Genomic DNA, 20,616 nt, shown 5'->3' on the forward strand with positions numbered 1-20,616 from the left:
ATAGGCACTCCGACCCCAAGAGTGCTTATTTGGCCTGCCGTTCTTCAGGGTAGAAGAAAGAGCTGCTGCTCAAACAGTTGAAGTGCAAGTAGACATCTTTGAGCCAGATGTTGTGTTAATGCCACAGGCAAGGAAGAGGATGGGGGAAGAAGTGGGAGGCAGACCTTCTGCTCATGTGAGCCCCACAGAGTCCCGCGCTCTCACTGTGGCGGTTTGTGAGGGGCAGGCAGGCAGCAGGGCGAGGATGCTCTGGCCTGATGCGGAAGCAGGTCATGGCAGACCCATGAGCAACCACTGCTGCTTCGCACCACCAGACCCACAATCAGATCCAGCTTGTGCAGCTGCAGAGGCTGAAGCATTTGTAATTTTGACTGATTACACTCAATCCTCGTTTACTTTCACTGACTTGAGTTGCATGTGTTTCTTTTAGAGATCCGAGCTCAACTCATCGAGCAGCAGAAATGCCTGGAGCAGCAGACTGAAATGAGAGTGCAACTTCTTCAGGATCTGCAGGATTTCTTCCGCAAGAAGTCAGAAATAGAAATGGAGTATTCCCGTAACCTGGAAAAACTGGCAGAGAGGTTCATGGCAAAAACAAGAAGTACAAAGGACCATCAACAGTACAAGTAAGAGGCATTGCCCTCCCGCTCACCCACGCTAACCGTTGCTGTGCAATTGGACTGCTACCCGGCACTTTGCTTCTTCTGTTTTTGAGTACTGTTAAGTAGAGCCCAGGTTCAAAGGCATATTTAAATTTCCCACCCCTATTTAACAGTGTAGCAGTTTTCATTGCAGTTGAAGGTAACTGGGTGCCTAAATACTGTTTTGTTGATTTGGCCCTCTGCAATTATTCGTGGAAAATTCTGACAGATGGTTTTAGTTTCTTAAAACATAGGCTAAACAAGTATTATACCTCACCTATCAAATAAAATTTAAACCACCCCAAAATGCAGTCAGCATCTAGAAGAGATGCGGAGGCCCAGATAGGCTGGAAAGCTCTGTGTGGTCTGTTGCAGTGGAGCTGACAGAATTTGAAAGGGTCTAAATAAAGGCCACTCACCCTTGCAAAAAAGGCCAGGGATATTGGCAAAAAAGTTATTGAGATGGAAAAATATTTTGATTTGTTGCTGCATGTGAACTTATGCTACTTCTTGATTCCTCTTGTTCCTAGAAATAAAGAAGATGCAGATTTTATGCTTGCTAACAATTTAATGCATCCCTTTCATGGTATAGTAACTTCTGTGCAGAACAGAGGTGGTCAGGTAGTATCTGTCAAAAAGAGTGAACAGCACGTTTTATAAAATGTTTCAAATACATTACTTGCTGACATAGTCTTGTCTGGTTATTTTCCTGACTTGAGCTGATCAATTAACATATTTGCCTGGCCCTGTTATGTTTAGGTGTATAAAACAATACTTTGTGTGTGTAAAACTGAAAAATAAGTACCTTTTTCCACCATCCATTTGGTGTTGTGCTCTAAATATACAGACAGATCTTCTGTTTCAGAACGAAAGTCTTCAGCAAACACATTTGACAAAGAAAAGATTAATCTGAACGCAGCTTATACAGTTCCAGAAACAGTACTATATATTTCTTAAAATTTAGTTAAGTGATTCAGTGATTCTCTCAAATATGCAGCATGTGGGGATGTCTCTGCCTCAGAGAGAGCCCAGGCTTTTATTCAGGTTCGGTAAGAATCTTTTTGCTTGATGCATACCATCTTTACTTGTTTCTAAATGAGTGTTAAATCCAGGCTAGCCCATGTGCACAGGGGTCACAATTAGACCCTTGCCTTTGGCTTTGTTATGCAATTGCCTGATTATTTTGAGGAGAGGTTATAGCAAAAGTCAATTAAACTGGTGGTCCCCCACACTGTTCCTGTCATTCCCCCCACAGCAGTCAAAGTTTCTCCCAGCCTTGACAGTGCTGGCTGGTAAATAATTCAGCAGGATTGGTTTTGGGACATGCAGAAACAGTAAAGAGCAAGTAATACAGGCATGGCTCTTCAGGGATGTTCCCAGAGGCTAACCTGAGTGATAAGACCCTGAAGGGCATTGATGCGAGTAACTCTGTTAAGATGTGCCCTCTCATACAAAATGGAGAAGTTTCATTAACTCACTTCTGAATTCACAGCAAAGCAACATATCACTGAATGAATAAGAAAAGGCTTTCGTCTGTTAATCATTCATTGTCACTTCGATTGCGGAGGTGAAAACTAAAGCTAAACAATCAAATGAGGAATTAAAGGGCAAATTTTAAACCGTGAGAGTAGTTAATTATTAAAGCAGTTTACACCAAGGGCTGAAGGAGTTTCTCCCTCAATTCGTTGACACCTCTGGCTAGTCTGTTCCCGCTTGTGTGATCCTTACGACTATATAAGAATATCTGTGCAAGAAACAAGAAAGAGCAGCAAGTCTCTAGACCACATAGTTCCAAGGAAAACGTGAACTAAAAATTTCAATAAAATCATAAGACAAATATTATAAATAGGTTTTTGCTGTATAACAGTTGTTGAACTATATGTATTTTTATTTTGCTGTGTGTAGAAGATATGATAAGTTGTCTGTGATTTTGCTTTGCTGCAATATTAAAAACTTGGAATGGGCCTACAACCCAGAAGGTCTACAAAGAAAATGCAGAACTGGACCACTGTGGAAAAAGTCCAGTCCTCTTCTTTGTCCTGCAATTGAACTGTCTGTGTCTGGCAGCACCCAGCATAGAGTTTATGAATGCTGATCACAAAATATGTACACTCATGACATTTCCTTTTAATTTTATAGCAGTTATAAAAAAAATTACAGTGAAACAGCTTTTTGATAGACAAGCACTGTTACAATTTTGCTCATGAAGGGTTTGAAATGCATTTCTGGCACTTACTTATTTCTAATTTCAAAAAAATAGTGTTACTCTTTCAGCATTGGCCTTTGTAGATTTTGAATATTTACATATAGTCCATCTGTGAGCAACTGTAAGCTTTGTGGCAGGGCTTTTTTTAATACTGTCAGCTGGGTTGTAGTGTTCTAAATTCTCGTTCTTTTTCTCTTCTTTTATATCTGTGCCTCATGGGATTTGAAAAATGTGTCTTAAAGCATCATCTGAAGCTTGCCTAACCTGAGATATTCCAAGCGTGGATAGATGGGCTGTTCAGAAACAGAAGTCCAAATCTAGCATACTCTGTTAACAAGAGTAAGAGTATTGATTTCACTCTGACTGCTTGCATGAGTAAAGGCAAGAAGACTTGACTTCTAGTGTGTGTACTGGTAGACTGTTTATTTGACTTCCACTATTCGTTCTCACAGATCTGCTAATGCCTTTTTTTACAAAACTCAGTGGTTCAGTAATTTAAATGTAAACTTTGGGCTCCTACTTTTACATAACGAGTTATGGGTGTAAATGTCAGGGCCTGTTTGTGTTAATTATGTAAGTTTTTCATTTATGTATGTAATATATATGTATCTTTCCTCCTTAGGAAAGATCAGAATCTCTTATCGCCGGTGAATTGCTGGTACTTACTGCTGAACCAAGTGAGAAGGGAAAGCAAAGACCATGCAACGTTGAGTGATATCTACCTGAACAACGTGATCATGCGCTTCATGCAGATAAGCGAGGACTCCACCAGGATGTTCAAGAAGGTAATGCCTGCCTTGCAGACCTCCAGTGGGGCCTGTAATGTGCATGAGGGAGACCATACTGTCTTAACTGGTAGCATTTGAAGGGAAGATTCAGAACACGTAGCGTAAAATCTGTTTTAGCACACTTACAAATCCTTCATGACCATTCTCATGGAACAAACCCTTAGTGCTGAATTGCTTGGGAACCTGCCGAATATGCTGGTGACCTTAAGAGTTGAATGGCAAATTTCCAAGAGGCAAGCAAAAAGTCCTATTGTCTCAAAAGAATGTTTGTCTACCCATGCAGAAAAGAAACAGTTTTAACCTAGGACTCCCCAAAATGTTGTATTAATAAATTATTAAAACAGTAAAAACAGTATTTGGTTATAACTGTCATGAGGAAACTCTGATTCAAGCCAAAGTGAAGGTATACCTTGTAATGAGTTGGTATGAAGATGGTAGCCATATGCTGTGATTCTTCTAAAAGTGTTTCCTTTCTTTCACCATTCTGGATATGAATATATATTTTTGGTAACACAATTGTCTCTGTTAGGTCATTTAAGCATTGTCTTTGTACATGTCTGTCCTTGTACATATCTTTTATGTGTTTCATAACACAGGTATGTATAAGTGCCCCTTTGGCTAAGCAAGAACTCTAAGGGAGCCTTAGTTTGATATCTATGTAATGTTTATAGCCATTGTCTTTACAATGTTCTGAAATAAAAATAGTATATACATGGGGGACCATCAGTCACAATGGAATGCTCGTAGGCAAACATCATATTTATTACAGAAATGAGTCCCAAATGTATAAAGGTTAAAGAATATAAAGTGCCTGACTAAATGATGGCATTTCCTGCAAGAGTACCCGATCAATGCTTTCCGAATAAGGAACTGATTTCACGTACACCTGACCACAGTCCTAAACAGGTAGCTATGGGGTGGGGACAAGAATCATTTAGGGAGTGCGGAGGCTGTACTTGGAAGAAAAGAAGTAAAAATATTAATCAAATCTATTGCTGTGCATGAAAACCTTTAATAGTAATAGAATTTAAATTCATAGTTCCTCAATCAGTAATCATTTGTTCACATAATATATGTCTGATGCATGAAGCTGTAGTTCACAAACTGCTAAACTTACTAGTAAGGAAGATTATTATAGAAGTTGAAAAGATAATGGGAAAAGTAATTTGAACATGCTCCGGTACAGTCTATATGCTGAGTTCCCAGACTCGTACAGACCAGTATAAATCTTTCATTATTGAATTTGACTGTTTTTTCAGCTGATTATGTCATATCTCAGTCTCTTCTTTACTCCATATGCATTATTGGACTAGTCTATCCTCTTGCAGCATAGTTCAGATTGTTTATATAGGAAGTCTTGCTTTGCTTCCTTTGTCTCCAGACACACTGTATAAAAATATCTAGATAAAGTTTTCCATGGACAAGTATGTCCCCTTCTTTATTCACTCATAATTAATTAATGGAGATTGCTGCAGCTTCCATCTTAGAAGGAAGAAAAAGTGGATGATTTTGTCAGCACATTAATAGGAACCACAGTGTCAGAGCTCCTTGACAGAGTTGTTTCTTTCCCCCATACAGTTTCCAACAACATGTAACATTTCAAATTTTCTCTTTCTGGCATAGCTTCTTGAAGAAGAGCATTTTTTTATGCCTAACTAGGATCTTCCACAGGGGAAAGAAGAGAAAGGAAATTGAGGGAGTACTGCTGTGCATAACCTGTACCTCACATTAGTGGAGCCCAGATCCCAAACTGCTGTATCCTGCCTTTCATCAGAGTTTGCTAGCTAATGCTGAGAGTGATACTGTCACGTCAAGCAGCTGTTAGTTAGCTTGGCGCACAGGCAGAGCTAGCTCACCAAAGGCTGTGTGCAGGGATCTGAGCAAGGCCCAATAATGTGAGGGGAAAGGTGGCTAGAAGATATACAACATCCTGAAGTGGTGTAAATGGGCTTTACAAGCATGTGGCATGAATGTGGCAGTAGTCATTTACCAGTGTTAATTCTGAGCACTTATTTTTAGGACTTGAGTCTGTCGCAAATTAATGTTCACTGGAGAATGTTGGTACTTCCACTGAGCTCCAGCAGACACAATTCTTGCCGTAGAATTTGGGTCCTGGTGGGGTGATTTGCTTGCTGTTAGTTCCCAGGTGCAGAGCTGATCATAGCTTGAATGATGATGAAGCTCCAGTTTCTCTTCTGGGTAGAAGGAAAGGGTGGTATGGAGTGAGATGAGCTAGTTGGACAGGGAGAAAACCAAGACCTGTGTGGGCAGTGAAGCTGTTAGCAAGCTATCTTGCTTTATTAATGAAGAACAAAAGCCCCCTGCATCTATGTTTAGTCCAAATGGGCAGCTTCAACCATAATTTCTGTCAGATGTGAATGAGCAAGATGAGAAAGTACATTACAGGCCATCTCAAAACTGCTTAATGGACATCCACCAGGGAATGGAAAGAGATTAGGTGCAGAAGTGCATGTGTTATATACTACAGTCTGTCTACAGAGAAGATGCACTTAAAGTGAGAAAGGTAACATCCACATTCTCCTCCATCAAAATTGTATTCCCACTAAAGAAAACTGCATAGAATTTGTTAGAGAACTGTAAACATCCAGTAGAGGATTTAACCAGTTTCAGTCACTTTCCCTAGGTTAGGTTTTTAAAGATTGGATTTGGAATAAAATTCTGTTAGAAAAAATTTAATCAGTCTCAGTGGGTTTCATCATTACAAGAGCATATGGGGTTTGTTGACTGTTCAGAGGTTTCAGATTAAAGAAAACAAACCATATCCTGTACATATTTCTACACTGATGTTGAAACACTATTGTTCTTTGCAACCGTTCTGGTCGTACTGTTCTATGGAATATGTACTTTCTCTTTTAAGTGATAACTATCAATAATAGGAACAGTAGTAATATCAAGATTTCAAAAGTAAACACTGATAAATGCAACCTTAATGTCTTACTGCAGTCTGCGGTCAAGAATACGACGTCCATCCATCCATCCAACATATCTGTACTCAATCTGGCATTCACAGCATTTCACATAGGAGCACTTAATATCTTTAAAAGTACTTTGCAGCCACTGTCTAATCAAGCTTTTCCATATTCAATAATTAGATTAATTACATATCTATCAGTTTCTTAACCTTAGTGTTATGCATCACTATTAACACCTTGTTTTAGTTCTCCCTCGGTCTTGTAGCAGCTGCTTCTACATCTTCAGAGATGCTTCATGTCCCCTTCCAAGTCTGAGGACAACTACACCAAGTCCTTGTTTGCTGTCTGTGTTGGATCTTCACAGTCCTGCTCTGAACTGCCTGGCTGTCTACTGAGGAAAGGGAAGGTGTCGGAGAGCGGGTTGCCCCATTGTTCACAGTTGAGATGCAGGCGGACAATAGCAAAGTCGCTCTGAGCTTCTTGGCTCTTTCTGCACCCTCTTTTTTCCTGTCTCTCTTCCTGAGAGGTCCTCAGATGAAACCTGCTGTGAGTTGAGGCCAACATTTTCCAGAGGGCTACTCTTTCTGTGCCATCCCAAGACCGGCTCCAGCTTGAATTGTGATAACGAGAAGAGTAGTTTCCTCATTTGCTGGCTGTGCTCAGCAGTAGGGTATTGCTTTGTTCCCTTTCCTGCTCATGTCTCCTTTGTGTGACAAAACACAAAGTCATGGATCTGTAGCAACCCCTCTCTCTAGCCCTTCTGAAAAGATGTGTGTAGTACCCAGCAGTGGGCTATATGGAAGCCTGGCAGTGAGGGACATCTGCGCCCCTTGGTCCTTGTACCTTGCACTCATCTCACTGTGCACTCTTCCTGACCCATGAAATACTCTTTCTTGTTCTGGTTCTTCCTTTCCTCTGTGTGTGTGGTGTGTGTGTGTGTGTGCGCGCGCGCATGTGTATCTGTCTTAACATTTGGATTACATTTTGTTGAAATGACCCTTACGCATTCTAACTTAAATGTTCTGATGGGTCAAGACGTATTGTATTCATGAATTTGATTGTATATGGTTTTCCTGTTTAGGCCAGTCCACTTAACATTTGGATATTCATTATTTTTGCAGACCTGGGAGCTCTGTCAGTCTTTTTCCAGGGGTCAGGAACTAGCTACTGTTTAAATATACTAATTGCATGACAAAGATAGGATCTAGTTCAGAGATTTTGTGGCATTTGTCTGATCATATTATGTCAGGCCTCATACTTTCAGCCTGGCACTTAAGCTCCTCTTCTTTTCAGTTGCTGGCATATAAAAGCAGTACAGATTGCTGTTCGTGCCTGGCCTTCATGCTGCACATAAAATTGCAAACATAAAGTAGCAGAGTTCAAACCTTGCATTCTTGCATGTTTCTTCAGGCAGATGGGGTAGATGGCCTCATGGGGACAATTAAAGAATAAAGCAATAAGGAAAAATGTCAAGCAGAAGGGGAAAGTATTATGCGGAACATTTCATACAGTGATTCTGGTTACCCCAGCATCAATAATCAACTGCATAAACACATACCCACAAAATCCTTAGCCAGATTTTTATATTTATAATTTATAAAAATGTATTTTCTTTGGACAGAAACCATAATGAGCCAAGATGAACATATCTTCCAGTGTTTACAGTAAAAGATGCTGGAGAAGCCAAACACAATAAATATTTTAGTTCCATAATCTGGCTATTAACAGTGAATATGACTACCTGCCAAATCTGCTTTAAAGTTATAAAGATTGTGGAATATATACGGATTTTTGGCATCATTTTCTTAAACCATTAGATTTAAAAAGATAGCAAACTATTTGTTAGTATAAACTGGCAAATCTGGTACAAAATTTTACTGTGTGTTGTGTCAATGTCACTGCAGCTCATGAAAGCTTCTTTTAAAAAGGACTTAAATACAACTTCCCCCAGGGACCAGCAGCAGACTCATTTAAAAGAAATAGTCACAGATTATTTTCCCTAAATGGTGTAACTGATAGTAGCATTGTGCATGCTAAATACAGACACTGAGGAAGAACTTAACTGACTCTAAAATGTCAGTAAAAAAACAATTCAGTAAGGTTTGGGTGCCCAATTATGCTCTAAGTAAAATGGATGAAAAACTTCCTACAAACTTTAGTGAAAGGCTGTTGATGTGGAATAAAATTTTAAGTTTCACAGATGTTAATCCATAAATATAAATCTTGATAACATCAGTTGGACTGCTGATGTGTTGAAAGTTGAGCACATACCGAAAAGCTGTTACTAGGTACACTTATTGGTGTCTGTTGCACAGGTGTGATCTACCATTAATTTAGGGAAATAAATATGCAACTTTTACATTTATTGAGACAGTTTTTTCAAACTGTCTCTTAATGCTTTGAACCAGATTAGAAACAAATATCATATTTTTAGCAAGAGTTTACATATACTCTAACACGTTTTTACTATGGTCTTTGTTCTTTTGATTAATAGGTTAATAATAGGTTAATAATAATATCTCTAGGATACAGTGAATAAAAAAGCACCTCCGTGATTGTTTCTAAGGTTTTAATGGCCTGAATAGAGCTATTAACTCAGCTCCAGAAGAATGTGTGCTGCATCTTATATACTGTTGTTTGGCTACCCTGAGGATCGGCTTCTAGCAAAGCACACCATTCAAACACGCTGAACTGCTGCAGCAGCAGGGAATAGGTAGCATAAACAAGAAATAGGAGAGAGCCATTAACCGCTGAAAATAAGTGCATTTCTTGTCTGGTGCTCAGACACGATATATATTACACACTAAAAGCCATATTGCTTGCCACTTGAGTCAGTATTTCTTGATCTTAAATGCTAATGTAAAATGTGTTGGTTCTTGAAAATAAATCCATTTTACATTGTGCTCTAAGGTTAACTGAATTTCCTGATTTTTATCAGAGAATTGCTACAAAATCTTTTATCAGAAAAAGACAGAAGCTGACACATCATACATCACTACAGGCACCCTTACAAGCTTCTCTCTGCAGGCTGGAGTACCCCTGTGAACTGGTGGAAAGATTACTCATCTGTGATCATATGGAATTGCTAGTCTGTGTCTTCCTGCTTTTTACTCTTTTTGCTGGTCACCTCCCTCCCTCTCTTTTTATTTCCTATTTTAGAATCTATTTTCCTTTCATTAAAACATCTCCCTCTTTCCTCTACTGTTATCTCTTCCATTCACATTCAAATTTACCATAGATTGATGAAAAAGAGTGTGTATGGTGGTAGCCAGAACTAAATCCCTAGGGCTGGACTGCTTCAGTGCTGGACAAAGCTCTACAGGAGCAGAGAGGAGAAATGTCCTAGAAAAGGATGATTTTCACCCTAGTCCTTAACTCATCCAGTATCCATTTGCATTAAGGCATAACTGAAGAGCAGAAAGGGAAGGTGTGTCTTGTATTCGAAACCCCGGCAGGCAACAAACCTCTCTAATCAAGAGGTCGGATTGGCGGATAGGTGCCTCTCTGTCCCCTGCAGCAGGGAGTCACCCACAACAATGACTTGCTGCTTCTTCCAGGTGTTCCCACATGGCACAGGGTCTGTCGGCCCAGGTGCTTCCCTTGAAGCCATGCCCAGCTCCTCCTCAGCCTGGAGGGCACTAAACCTGTTCCTCAATTGCAAATCTTCAGGAAGAGTAAGAGCCTTTCCCCTTCTATGAGAAGTGACCAGTTTTCCAGCCTTCTTCTCCAGTGTTACGATGAACTGTTTCACACGGCAGAGAGCCCTCCGGCAACTCCACTGCTGTGGGGGGTTGGGACTCCTGGAGCTGTATGGTCTCCGAGAATACCCTGTCTATCTCTTGCTCATCTTCTCGGATGCTGCACAGCCTGCTTACTTCCTCCTGTACCTCCTTTACCTGATGACAGAACTCGTCAACAACAGCACACCTTCTGCAGGAGAGCTATCAGCCCAGGCCTCACGGAGAGGCCCCAAGCACTCCCTGCAGCCTGAGACCTGTAGAGCTGCATCTGCTGTCAGAGGGTCTGTCTGGGTCAAAGCCCCTGACACAACTGATGCAGCAACTCCACCCGCTACTGGGGAATGTGCTCTGCAGCATGTCATGACCATACCTGAAGAAGCATACACTAGGATTGGAAACCAAGGTGCCTTCTTGTGCCCTTTGGCATGAACTGCTGCGCAAACTGCTGTGTCTGTCTGCTGCCTCTGTTGGCTGTGCTCAAGCATTTTACAAGCACTTCATACAGTGTCATGCATATGAATTTCTGTCTGTAATTATCATAATATTGGATGAAGATAATCTGATATTTGCAAAGAAATGGAAGTAATAAGCCTTGTTTGTTAGATACTGCCATTGGAGCATACCTCTTCAAAAATACCAAACTTTGAAGTGTAAAGAATGAAGAAAGTTTTGTAGTAGACAGGTATAACTCAGCTTCAGAGCATCTGTCTTACTGTGCCTTAGCTGCTGAAGCTGATGCCCTTGGGAATAAAAGAATCTCCCTAACTTATTTTAGCTTACGTTTCTAGACAGTTAAAAATCATCTTGCATATAATGATTGAAGTAAATACTGATAAATGATATGGCAGGTTCCTTAAAATACTACCCAGAGTTTCAGGTAGGACAGTAGGAACAGGGGCTACTCATGCAAAGTTATCTGTTCCAGCTACTGTATGCGTTTTTCGTCCTCCTGGAAGATGTAGTGGTCAGGAAGTGTTGCGTGATTCCTCCTCGTATGTGGGTGTTGCACTGGAAATCCTCATCCAGAAACCATTATTCCTGCAGGTGTTTTAGTGCTGGCCAACTATGTGTTAGCGGCTTGGGAGATGGGTTGTCCCAGAAGATTTTCCTTTGGCTTCTATACAAAGTACTTCTCACAGTTAAGACCATTATGTATTATGAAGTTGGGTTTTTTAGGAGCTGAGCTAATTATCAATTTATTCACAGAAAAACCCTGACATTTTCGGCGTGGTTAGACGTTATGATGACAAGAAGAAATATAGCCAGGCTATTTGCCAAGTCCTATAACTCTATTCTGTAGTTATTTTCCAAAGGATGTGGTGCAAATGCCTTCAACTCTTGCACAGTTGCCACAATTTTCATCTGTTTGAACTGCTGTGGACAACTAACAAAGGAATATATTTGAATGAGATTCCAATTAAATACTCCTGTTTTGACACACTTGCTTTCTTTAATAACCACTGCCAAACATTTCTTTTTTCTGGGTCAGAATGAAAGTAAAGCCACTGTGCAGAAAAGCTAAACAAAGCTGTTCCAGCAGCAACCCACTCTGTGGCTTATTTTGCAGTTGGCTATCTGTTTCAAAGAGGAGCCACAATTATTTCTTGCATAAATATTTAGATAGTTGCATGTGCTGAGAAACAAAAACTGTTCTAGATATAAAACTGGGTAGGTTACCCTTCTAGAATATTGCATTCCAAGTGGTTTAGTTTATGTATGTGTCATAGCAGTTGTAAAATAGTAAAGAATTCCTTCCAATTAAAAGTCTTATAACATTAATCTTAAAAATCAGCCCTTCTGTTGGCACCTAATTTCCTGATGCTTCATGGGAATCACACCCTTAAATTACTTCTGGGTTTCCCTTTAGAAGTCCTCAGTCTAGCTGTTGTCTATCTACTTCTGCATCCCTGAATCCTTGTTTTTCATGCACTGACAGAAATGGTGTCTTTGTGAGCCCCATTGCATTCACTATCTAGTATTAACAAGCAATAAATACAAATATCCAGAAGCAAATTTATGTTGTGATATTTGTGTGTTTATTTCTAATGATTTCTTTTTAATTACAGAGCAAAGAGATTGCATTTCAGCTTCATGAGGACTTAATGAAAGTTCTTAACGAGCTTTACACAGTAAGTACAGTTACTTAGATTCTCTTATACAAATTCCATGTCAAACCTTTCCTATAAGCTTTAAGTATCCTTTTATCTAGCAAGTTGCCACCAGTGGAGATACTAATTTTTGTCTTTTTATGCAAGTCCAAACTATTTTGTTTGGAAAGACTACTCATTTGTTCAAAACATAAATGCTAATGTTTTCAGGATTGCTCATTAACTTTCCACCCTGTTTTTCCCCCAGCATATGCTAAGCCAGTTTATTAAAAGTTTCCTTACCAGAGCAAAGCTCATCCCTTTTGGGCCTCGTTTTCATCCATGCTGCCATCTGCTTGGTTTGACTAGTGGACTATATTCAGTAAAAATCATTGCTTCTTGCAAGTCCACTACCATAGTGTCTAAATGTTAAATATGTGTGCTCCCCCGCTCACTAACTGGAATAAATAAATAATGGGGAAAAAAAAAAAACACCAGAGGATTGCGTAGGCCTTCCAAACAGTGCAGAGAGATCAAGAAAAAACACTTGGAGCATTCTGGCAAGCTGCTGGTAGCTTACTGGAAATTCTAAGAGAAAGAGTAGGTCTCAACTTCTTTTCCTCTTTGTAACTTAACACAGCTTATTACTACAAGGATGAGTCTTGTCTATCTAAAATCCATTTCCCAAAACCTTTTTTTGAGGAGAGGCTCAAAAAGAATATTCTGAGAAAGTACAAAGCAAGATTTTTTTTTTTAATGTAGCTATAGAATGAGGAGGGACTGGTGATATTCACCTCCTATGAAAGTCTGTTCATTAAATTGCTGGTTACATTGCTGCTTAAATCATCTTTCCTATCTTGAAGATTTAAAACATCTGCACTTTCCAGTACCCTACCCAACAATCTCTGGGCTGCTCCTTTCCATAACCTCTTTTCAAGATTTGGGGGAACAGAAAAAAGAACCCACAATGTTTATATCAAAAAACAGTTCTGTGATTATCTTTGCGCATCTTGTCTGTTTTTCTTTTGATATAGGGAAAATTGTGCACTATCAGTAGATGGGTTGGAGAGCATTTGAACTCAAGAACAGCTTAGGTGACAAAGCTTCCAGAGATCTAAAGAAGTTTACACCTGTTGGCCTGCCCTATGTGGTTATGGATGCAGATTCCCAAAACCTACCTAAATATTTTTTTCAGAGCTCATCACTGGGGCTTTTTTTCTGAACTAGCTGCTGGTATTGTAAAGTGTGGAACTGCAAAACCTTGTTGGCTCAGGCTGGCAGTCAGTTAAATATCAGGGATATCAGCTGGGATCAGCTTCTGCAAAGCAGAGACAGCCTCAGACAATTCACATGGCTGCGGGGGGTCTGAGCCTGTAGGAGCTATTGCACAAACAGGGCTTCAGTGTTGAGTAAGCCCTGAAGATACAGTATTGTTCCAATTAAATAGTTACATAACTCCAGTGCCTGGCAAGGCACAAGATTAGTTTCTGTGCTCCCAGGATAGGAAAATGTTAAAGCATGTGCTGAAATACTTTGCTGAATCACCAATGAAAATTTGCAGGATGGGGCTTTAGTATTTTCACCTTTTTTCTTCACGTTAGTGTTCTCTTCCCACTGATGGTTCCAGAAGTTTACTGAGATATTAACTTCCATGTTATGGCTTCCAGTGAATGCTAACTCCTATCTTAGCATTTAAACATCTGGGATTTTTGTAAAATGGGAAGGTTTTTGAAATTTATGAAGTACAGAGTACACAATTTGCGCTTAGTGACTGATGTATGATTTCATCTAATTTTTAGGCATCTGCAGTGTAGGTATAAATATCTTTGCTTGCCATTTGAGTTCCAGTTATAACCCCTGGAGATCTGAGAAGTGCAGATCAGAACTCTTCATCTGACCGGATGTAAGCATCTGCTTCAGATGAAACTAACTACGCCATAAACTCTGCTGTCCAGCTCTTCACTGATTGCAAAGGACTTGGTCAGCTGTAGACACCCACATTTAGCTAGATGTGTGCCACACTTAATAAAGTGATGGAATGGTGCAAATAATCGTCTCTTCCATTGGTTGCATCTTTAGAATGATCATCACCATATCTCTGTAGTATAAATGCTTGTCTACATAGAGATAGAAAGATATCTAGACAGATGGGTAACTCATGTGCCCAGCCTTTTAATTCTGTGTAACATTTAATGTTTACAGAATAAGACCACAGTGGCTTTGCTAAAACTAGTGTCTATATGTTTAAACTCCAGGAGATATGTTTCTCAATTTTAATCATTTACAAAAAGGAGAAATCATCTTTCTGTTTGCCCTGTGAGTTATGGAAAAAAATAAAAGTAGTAAAACTAATTTTAGTCTTACTATTGTATGGTAAGTCCTTGTGTTCAAAAGAAAGTTACTGAATTTCAGGTCGGTGAATGATATACTCATTTTGAGAAGTCTCTCCTTATTACTCCATTCTGTGTTTTTTAAAGGAATGATACTATCATGTAGTGTAACTGTTAAAATGTGGAACCTCACTGGAGTTTAGATACATTTGAAGTCTCTGAGTGAGGGGAAAGCTATCAGCATTTTTGATGAACTAAGCATGTGGATGAAGAAGAGTTTAATAATCAGTTTACTCCTTGTGACATCATTGCTCATCTTACAAGAAAGGCCTGTAAAATTAAGGTGACCTTCCAGAATTCAAACAAACAAATAATTGTGTTTACACATGGATTGAAGAGAATAAGAGAACTGAAATCATGACAAGCAAAAATAATGAGAAACTGCCTTTCTGGAGTCACTGTAAAGAAATTGCATGTTTTATGTGCTACTCCTTCAACTTCTCAGGTAAGAAGTGGGTCCCTTAGACATATGTACACTGGCACACACAGTAATAATGCAGCTTCACAGTGACTCAACCAAACATCATGTTGTTAGCTCCAGTGTCCTTACTTATGCTTATGTGCAAGGTCTTGCCATAATGTATTTTCTGACAAGACTTGGGGTATTACTTGCCTACTGACTTCTGCTGAGTTTGTTCTGTTGATAATGCTGCATCATGTGTCCTTATCTTCTGTATCATATAAGGTGCCAGAAACAAATGATGATTTTGAAACTCATCACTGAAAATTAGTTTTGAACTTCTGCCTTAGAAAATCCCTTTTAGCCTGTTTATAGGGAGGTGTATTCATTAATTTTAAAGGTTTTTAGATGAAATTCTTCAGGTCAATAGACAGTGCCATGGATTTTGCAAAGAAGAAACTGTTCCAGGAAAAGAAAAACAAGAGAAAACACTAAAGAATCCAAGAGACTTGCCATCTTCCACTGAAAATGCATTACAAAGGTTTGCAATTAAAACAACTCTTTCTGCTCAAGGATATTTTTAAGCTTATGAAAGTTTGAACTTCTGTCTTTTGAGAGAGAGTGAGCACAAAGTGATCTGGCTGCTTATTCAGTGTGGAAAAGCTCAGAACTGCAATCAGATATCCAAAAAAATACTCCTGAGTGTTTGACCTTAAATTCCTACTGTTCTTTAAAAATGTGGTCTACCTAGAGACCTTTCTACTTACTTATACTTCATGTAATTCCTTCCTTTTCCTGTTTCATTACTAGAAATTATCATGAAAATAGGAGATTTGTACCATAGGTTTTCATTTATTCCCTGGGAAGTACCTTAGCTTGTGTTGACTTTGGCTTGTGCCATCCTAATTAAAATTATGCATCATATACAGGATTGATGTAAAAATAGAAACAGAAGCAGATGAACCAAAGCTCCAGAAGATGTTCTATGAAACTGTGAGTGAAGAAGGCTTATTTTGCTGGAATGATCTGTTCAGAATTTTGTAAGGGAAACTTGCATTTTTCATTTTCCATCCTTTTTCCGTAGAGGAGGGTTTTTCACACATTGTGTTAAATATTCTTATGTTTTCTACATGTTAGTCAGATAATTAGTGAAATTCCTACTTAAGATTTTAAGACTCTATATTTTCAGTTCTCAGTATTTTATGTACTGATTCTTACATTATGATTCAAAACATCATGCTAAAAATAATCAAATAGCTAAGCTTCAGTCTGTATCTTTGCAAGTTCAGTAAATTATAAGTGGCAAGTACCTTTAATTATGCATGGCTTCTCCCTGGCTGTGCCAGCCAATCAGTATTTTCAGGTTTGCAGCATCCCAGCTGCTGCATTCATCTCTTACTCCTCTCCCCATTACTTTCAGTGAATGTAGACTAGTAATTAGTCCCATGTTTTACATAAGGATATAAACTGTTGGAACTAGAGCTAGGCATACATTTTGAGTGAGCGAGGATAGGGGGAAGGGAAGCCTGACTATTTGTGTGGGGTTGCAGAGGGGAGGTTATTTCCTGGCAAAAAAAAAAAAATATATATATATACTGGTCAAACCAAAAATGGCTAAAGGTTTGGATGGGTGTTTTATGTGAGTTGAGAGACTTAGGAATCTCATTGCCTGTTAGATGAGATAAATATCAAAATGGAACATTTTGAAGTGTTTCTAATTTAGAAGAATCAAATAGATGGGTATTTTAAAAAAAGGCCCTTTAGGCAGAAAAATCAGAGAGTATTTTAATACAAAACATTTTTTCTGCAAGGGACTTGAGATGACCTCTTCAGTGAAACATTTCAGCATCAGTAATTCTGCAATTTCTGCTAAAAAGTCAGTTGTTCATCAGTTTTTTCCAACTCTATTTAAGATGAAAAGATTGAGGGTGAGGGGGCAGAGGGGAGGATGTCTGAATAGATTGTCCTCCTAAGATACCCTTACTAGAATGTGACAGTCAACTTCATCTGAACTTTCTGGACACACAAAGCTTGCAGGAATTGAAGGGAAAACTGGCGAGTACTTGGAAGAGAGATCCATTAGGAATTTCCTTAGGTGTCCTACATCTACTCCTCCTGGTCTTTCCTTTTAGGGAGAACTGACTAATGCCCATTCCTCCTTCAGGAGAGGAGCTAAAGAAAACAGAGAATAACCAAAGGATTATGGGGGACAATAAATGAAAAGTGCAAAGCAGGGGAGGTGAGAGTGTAAAGATTAAAAACATGGAACTGGGAGGGGGGTGAAATTAGCCCCGAGCAGAGCAACCCTAAGAGTGCCCACCACTACATAGCTGCTTTTGAGGACAGGCTGTTGGACCAGGGTGATGGTGTGTCTGAACTGGTACAACTGCTCTAATATATGAAGTATACGCTTATACTTACCTAACTGGATTTTTTTTTACACATCCAACTGGAGCCACTGAATGAAGATGCTTTTGATAGGATGATGTGTTAGAGGGTTGCTGACTGAGAGCTAGTTCTGTCTCCCTTGCTCTCCTTCTTTGCTCAGCCTTGCAAATTCCCTCTTATTCCCAGACTCATCATGAGGTGGTCTTAAGCTTTAATTTTTACTTCACAATGAAGAAAATAGACTTGCCACTTCTAGAGCTAACAGTGGAACAAGAACCAGCTGATCACAAACGCAGTCTGCTCTGAGTAGACTTCTTCAGCTGTCTAACCTGGGAGAGCTTCAGACCTCTAGCCCGCTGGTATGCCCAGGACTGAGAAAGGACTGTGAAAGGTTCAGTAGGTAAAAACACTAATGTGAATCAGCTGCAATATTTAGTGGCACTTAGACACCTGAAAAGTGCCTACCTGCCTGTATGCATCTCGTCCAAAGTGTCTAGCCCCTACTTTAGGGGAGAGGAGCTTAACAACATCCTATGAGTACAAGGCAGCCTTATAATAATCCCTGAGCCTTCAAATTGCCTAAAGCAATAACTGCTGGTTGCTTCTCCAGAAGACTCCACCATTTCACCTATCATGCAGGACTGCAGACACCTGCAATTTGATTTCCACTATCAAAGCCAATCTAAGGCAACTGAAGAATGGTGTAAGTGACAGACCTGTTAACCTGTTAAGGATTTGGAACATCTTTTTTTTTCTTTTGCTCCATTTTGCAGAAGTTGACAATGGAAAAAAAACATTGCATATGTCAAGGAGCAGGATTTTTTCAAGCATCATAAAAATACGTTTTCACATCTCCCATTTGGCTTTCCAAACTACGGAGCATTGGTATCACACTTTTCACAAGCAATATAAATCTAAGGCTTGCTGAAAAATGAAAAAATAGGAACAGTCCAAAGCAAACAATTTAATATTAAATAAGACTAGGGCAGCTGTGCCACTTGCATTTTCCATTGCCTTATCTTATTCATTAAAAATCTTGGCTGTTTAATTTTTCGAAGTAGTTGCTGCCAAATTTTCTTCTTTCTTTGCTGAAGTAACACAGTATCTGGATACTCTATAGAAAAGTTTAGCCTAATTTACTGCAGCACACCAGAGATCAGAGAGATGGTGAGATCAGTAATTCTGTATTGGTAATAATGTATCAGTGACAATTCCTGGAACCACATCAGAGGCTGGTTTGGATGTGAAGAGACTTATGAAAATATATGATGCTGAGCCTACTTAACTGCTAGAAGCCAGTGAGGTAGTGAAATTGGCATAAGATTTTACTTATTTCTTGGGAAAAGCACCAACTAGCCTGATTTATTGAACCCCATGCAACTGCACTTTCTGGTAAGAACTCACTACTTAAAATTCTGAGACAATTCTGCAAAAATTTAAATACAATAATTGCAGCAGAGGTAAACTACTGTTCCATTAAATGCCTGTTTCCTAAGAAACACTGTGAAAAATCTATTAATTATTCAATGTAAAAATAAAGCTTGGTCCTGTGGCCAGCACATGACAATTCTAATATATTTTAACTTTGTAGTATTCAATTTTGGTGCTTTGAGTTAAGAAGTTCACAAACAGAAGTTTGTATTTTAGCTCTGAAAATGAAAACCAGAGCCTTGTTACAGGAATGCTGCCTCTCTTTTCCTCCACAAAAGGGCAGCACTAATTGCTGTCTGGTCGATGGATTTGCACAGGTAACTATTGTGGATTTAAATAAAATAATTATCTAAGGGCTGTCTCTAGTGTGCCCATCCCTGTGGTGTGTGTGTGCTGTATTCTGTCCTTAGCCTACTTGTTGAGCTCTTATGAATGATGCTGAGTCTTCCACACACAATGGGAGCAGTTTGTATACACAGTCCTAAATGCGCAGTCCGTCACCTGCAAGTGGGAGGGTATATAATTTGGGTAGCATAATCTGTTTCAACTGCTTGTAGCCTCATTTAGTTGTCTGTCAGAAATCTATGTTTTACATCATTGCAGCTGCAGTAATAAACTTGCTAAATTAGTAGGAGATAAACTCATTGTTTAATTTTAGGAAGGAGCTAGTATGCATTTAACAATGCCTGTTCGCTACAGAGAAGTGCAGCAGATCTGTCATGTTGACAGTTCGCCATCTGCAAAATTACGGCCTTGGTCTCTTTTTTCAGTGAATACTTGATGGTTGATCAATAACCACTTTGGGGACTAATTAAAGTCAGCTCAGTGATGGATACTCTCACAGGATAGTCTATCAATTCAACAGTTTGGCAGAAATTTGAGAAGGGGTATTGCTCATTTCATCTGATTATTTGTAGTTTGAATAATAGTTCTGTGGATCTATTACATATTCGGAGACCTGAGATCTGTGAATCTCGGAACGATTCATACAAGTCTATTTACAAGAATTAGGCAAGGCCTGTCACTGTCTTTTGCAGTATTTAACAGTCTTTTAAGAACCCCTGGGACAAAAGATGGCACAACATTAAGGAAAAGAGTCATATATGCAACTTAGAATGCAAATTCTAGGCTAATTTATTGATAAAACATGCACTGAAATACTTGGAAGCTAACTCCCTCAATTGTTGCCATCTATTTTCCGTATGTGTCTGTCTACTGCTTTGTCAAGTGAAGTTTAGCTGCTGCTATATCAGCTCTTAAAAAACATTGACAAACCATGGAAAGGAGCGGAGGTGTGAACTTTCCCCAAAGGCTTGCAAAATAATAATGTCACTAGCATATGAGATAAGAAGTCCTATCAACATAACAAACTGGACAAGAGTCAAATGCATAGACTGATGACTGCTCCGTACATCGTCTGTATTAATTTCTAAACCAGTGTGGCTCAGGCAGAACAAGATCTCCTGTTGTCTAGCCCTGAGTATACATCCAGAGGAAGGGCTTCTTTTTCAATTTTTGTCATCTTTAAGACTCATTTGTAGCAAGAACTTGTGTGGAGTTTATTGTGGGAACATGAATTTCAAGTGGACTTCTCAGTTCTTCACAGGGAACC

General features: G+C 39.2%; 1 protein-coding gene across 4 annotated transcripts in view; it reads left to right on the top strand.

Annotated features, from left to right (window-relative positions):
• SRGAP1 (SLIT-ROBO Rho GTPase activating protein 1) overlaps positions 1-20,616 on the top strand; it is a 147,648-nt gene that overhangs the window by 70,863 nt on the left and 56,169 nt on the right. For all 4 annotated transcript variants that reach the window (XM_026092362.2, XM_026092363.2, XM_064508501.1 and 1 more), the window contains exons 2-4: positions 431-626; positions 3,470-3,632; positions 12,375-12,437. In XM_026092362.2, the coding sequence (XP_025948147.1) occupies positions 431-626; positions 3,470-3,632; positions 12,375-12,437 (422 nt within the window). The remainder of the gene's footprint in view (positions 1-430; positions 627-3,469; positions 3,633-12,374; positions 12,438-20,616) is intronic.

The sequence above is a fragment of the Dromaius novaehollandiae genome, chromosome 1 (assembly GCF_036370855.1).
Source record: "Dromaius novaehollandiae isolate bDroNov1 chromosome 1, bDroNov1.hap1, whole genome shotgun sequence".
NCBI classification, from domain to species: domain Eukaryota; kingdom Metazoa; phylum Chordata; class Aves; order Casuariiformes; family Dromaiidae; genus Dromaius; species Dromaius novaehollandiae.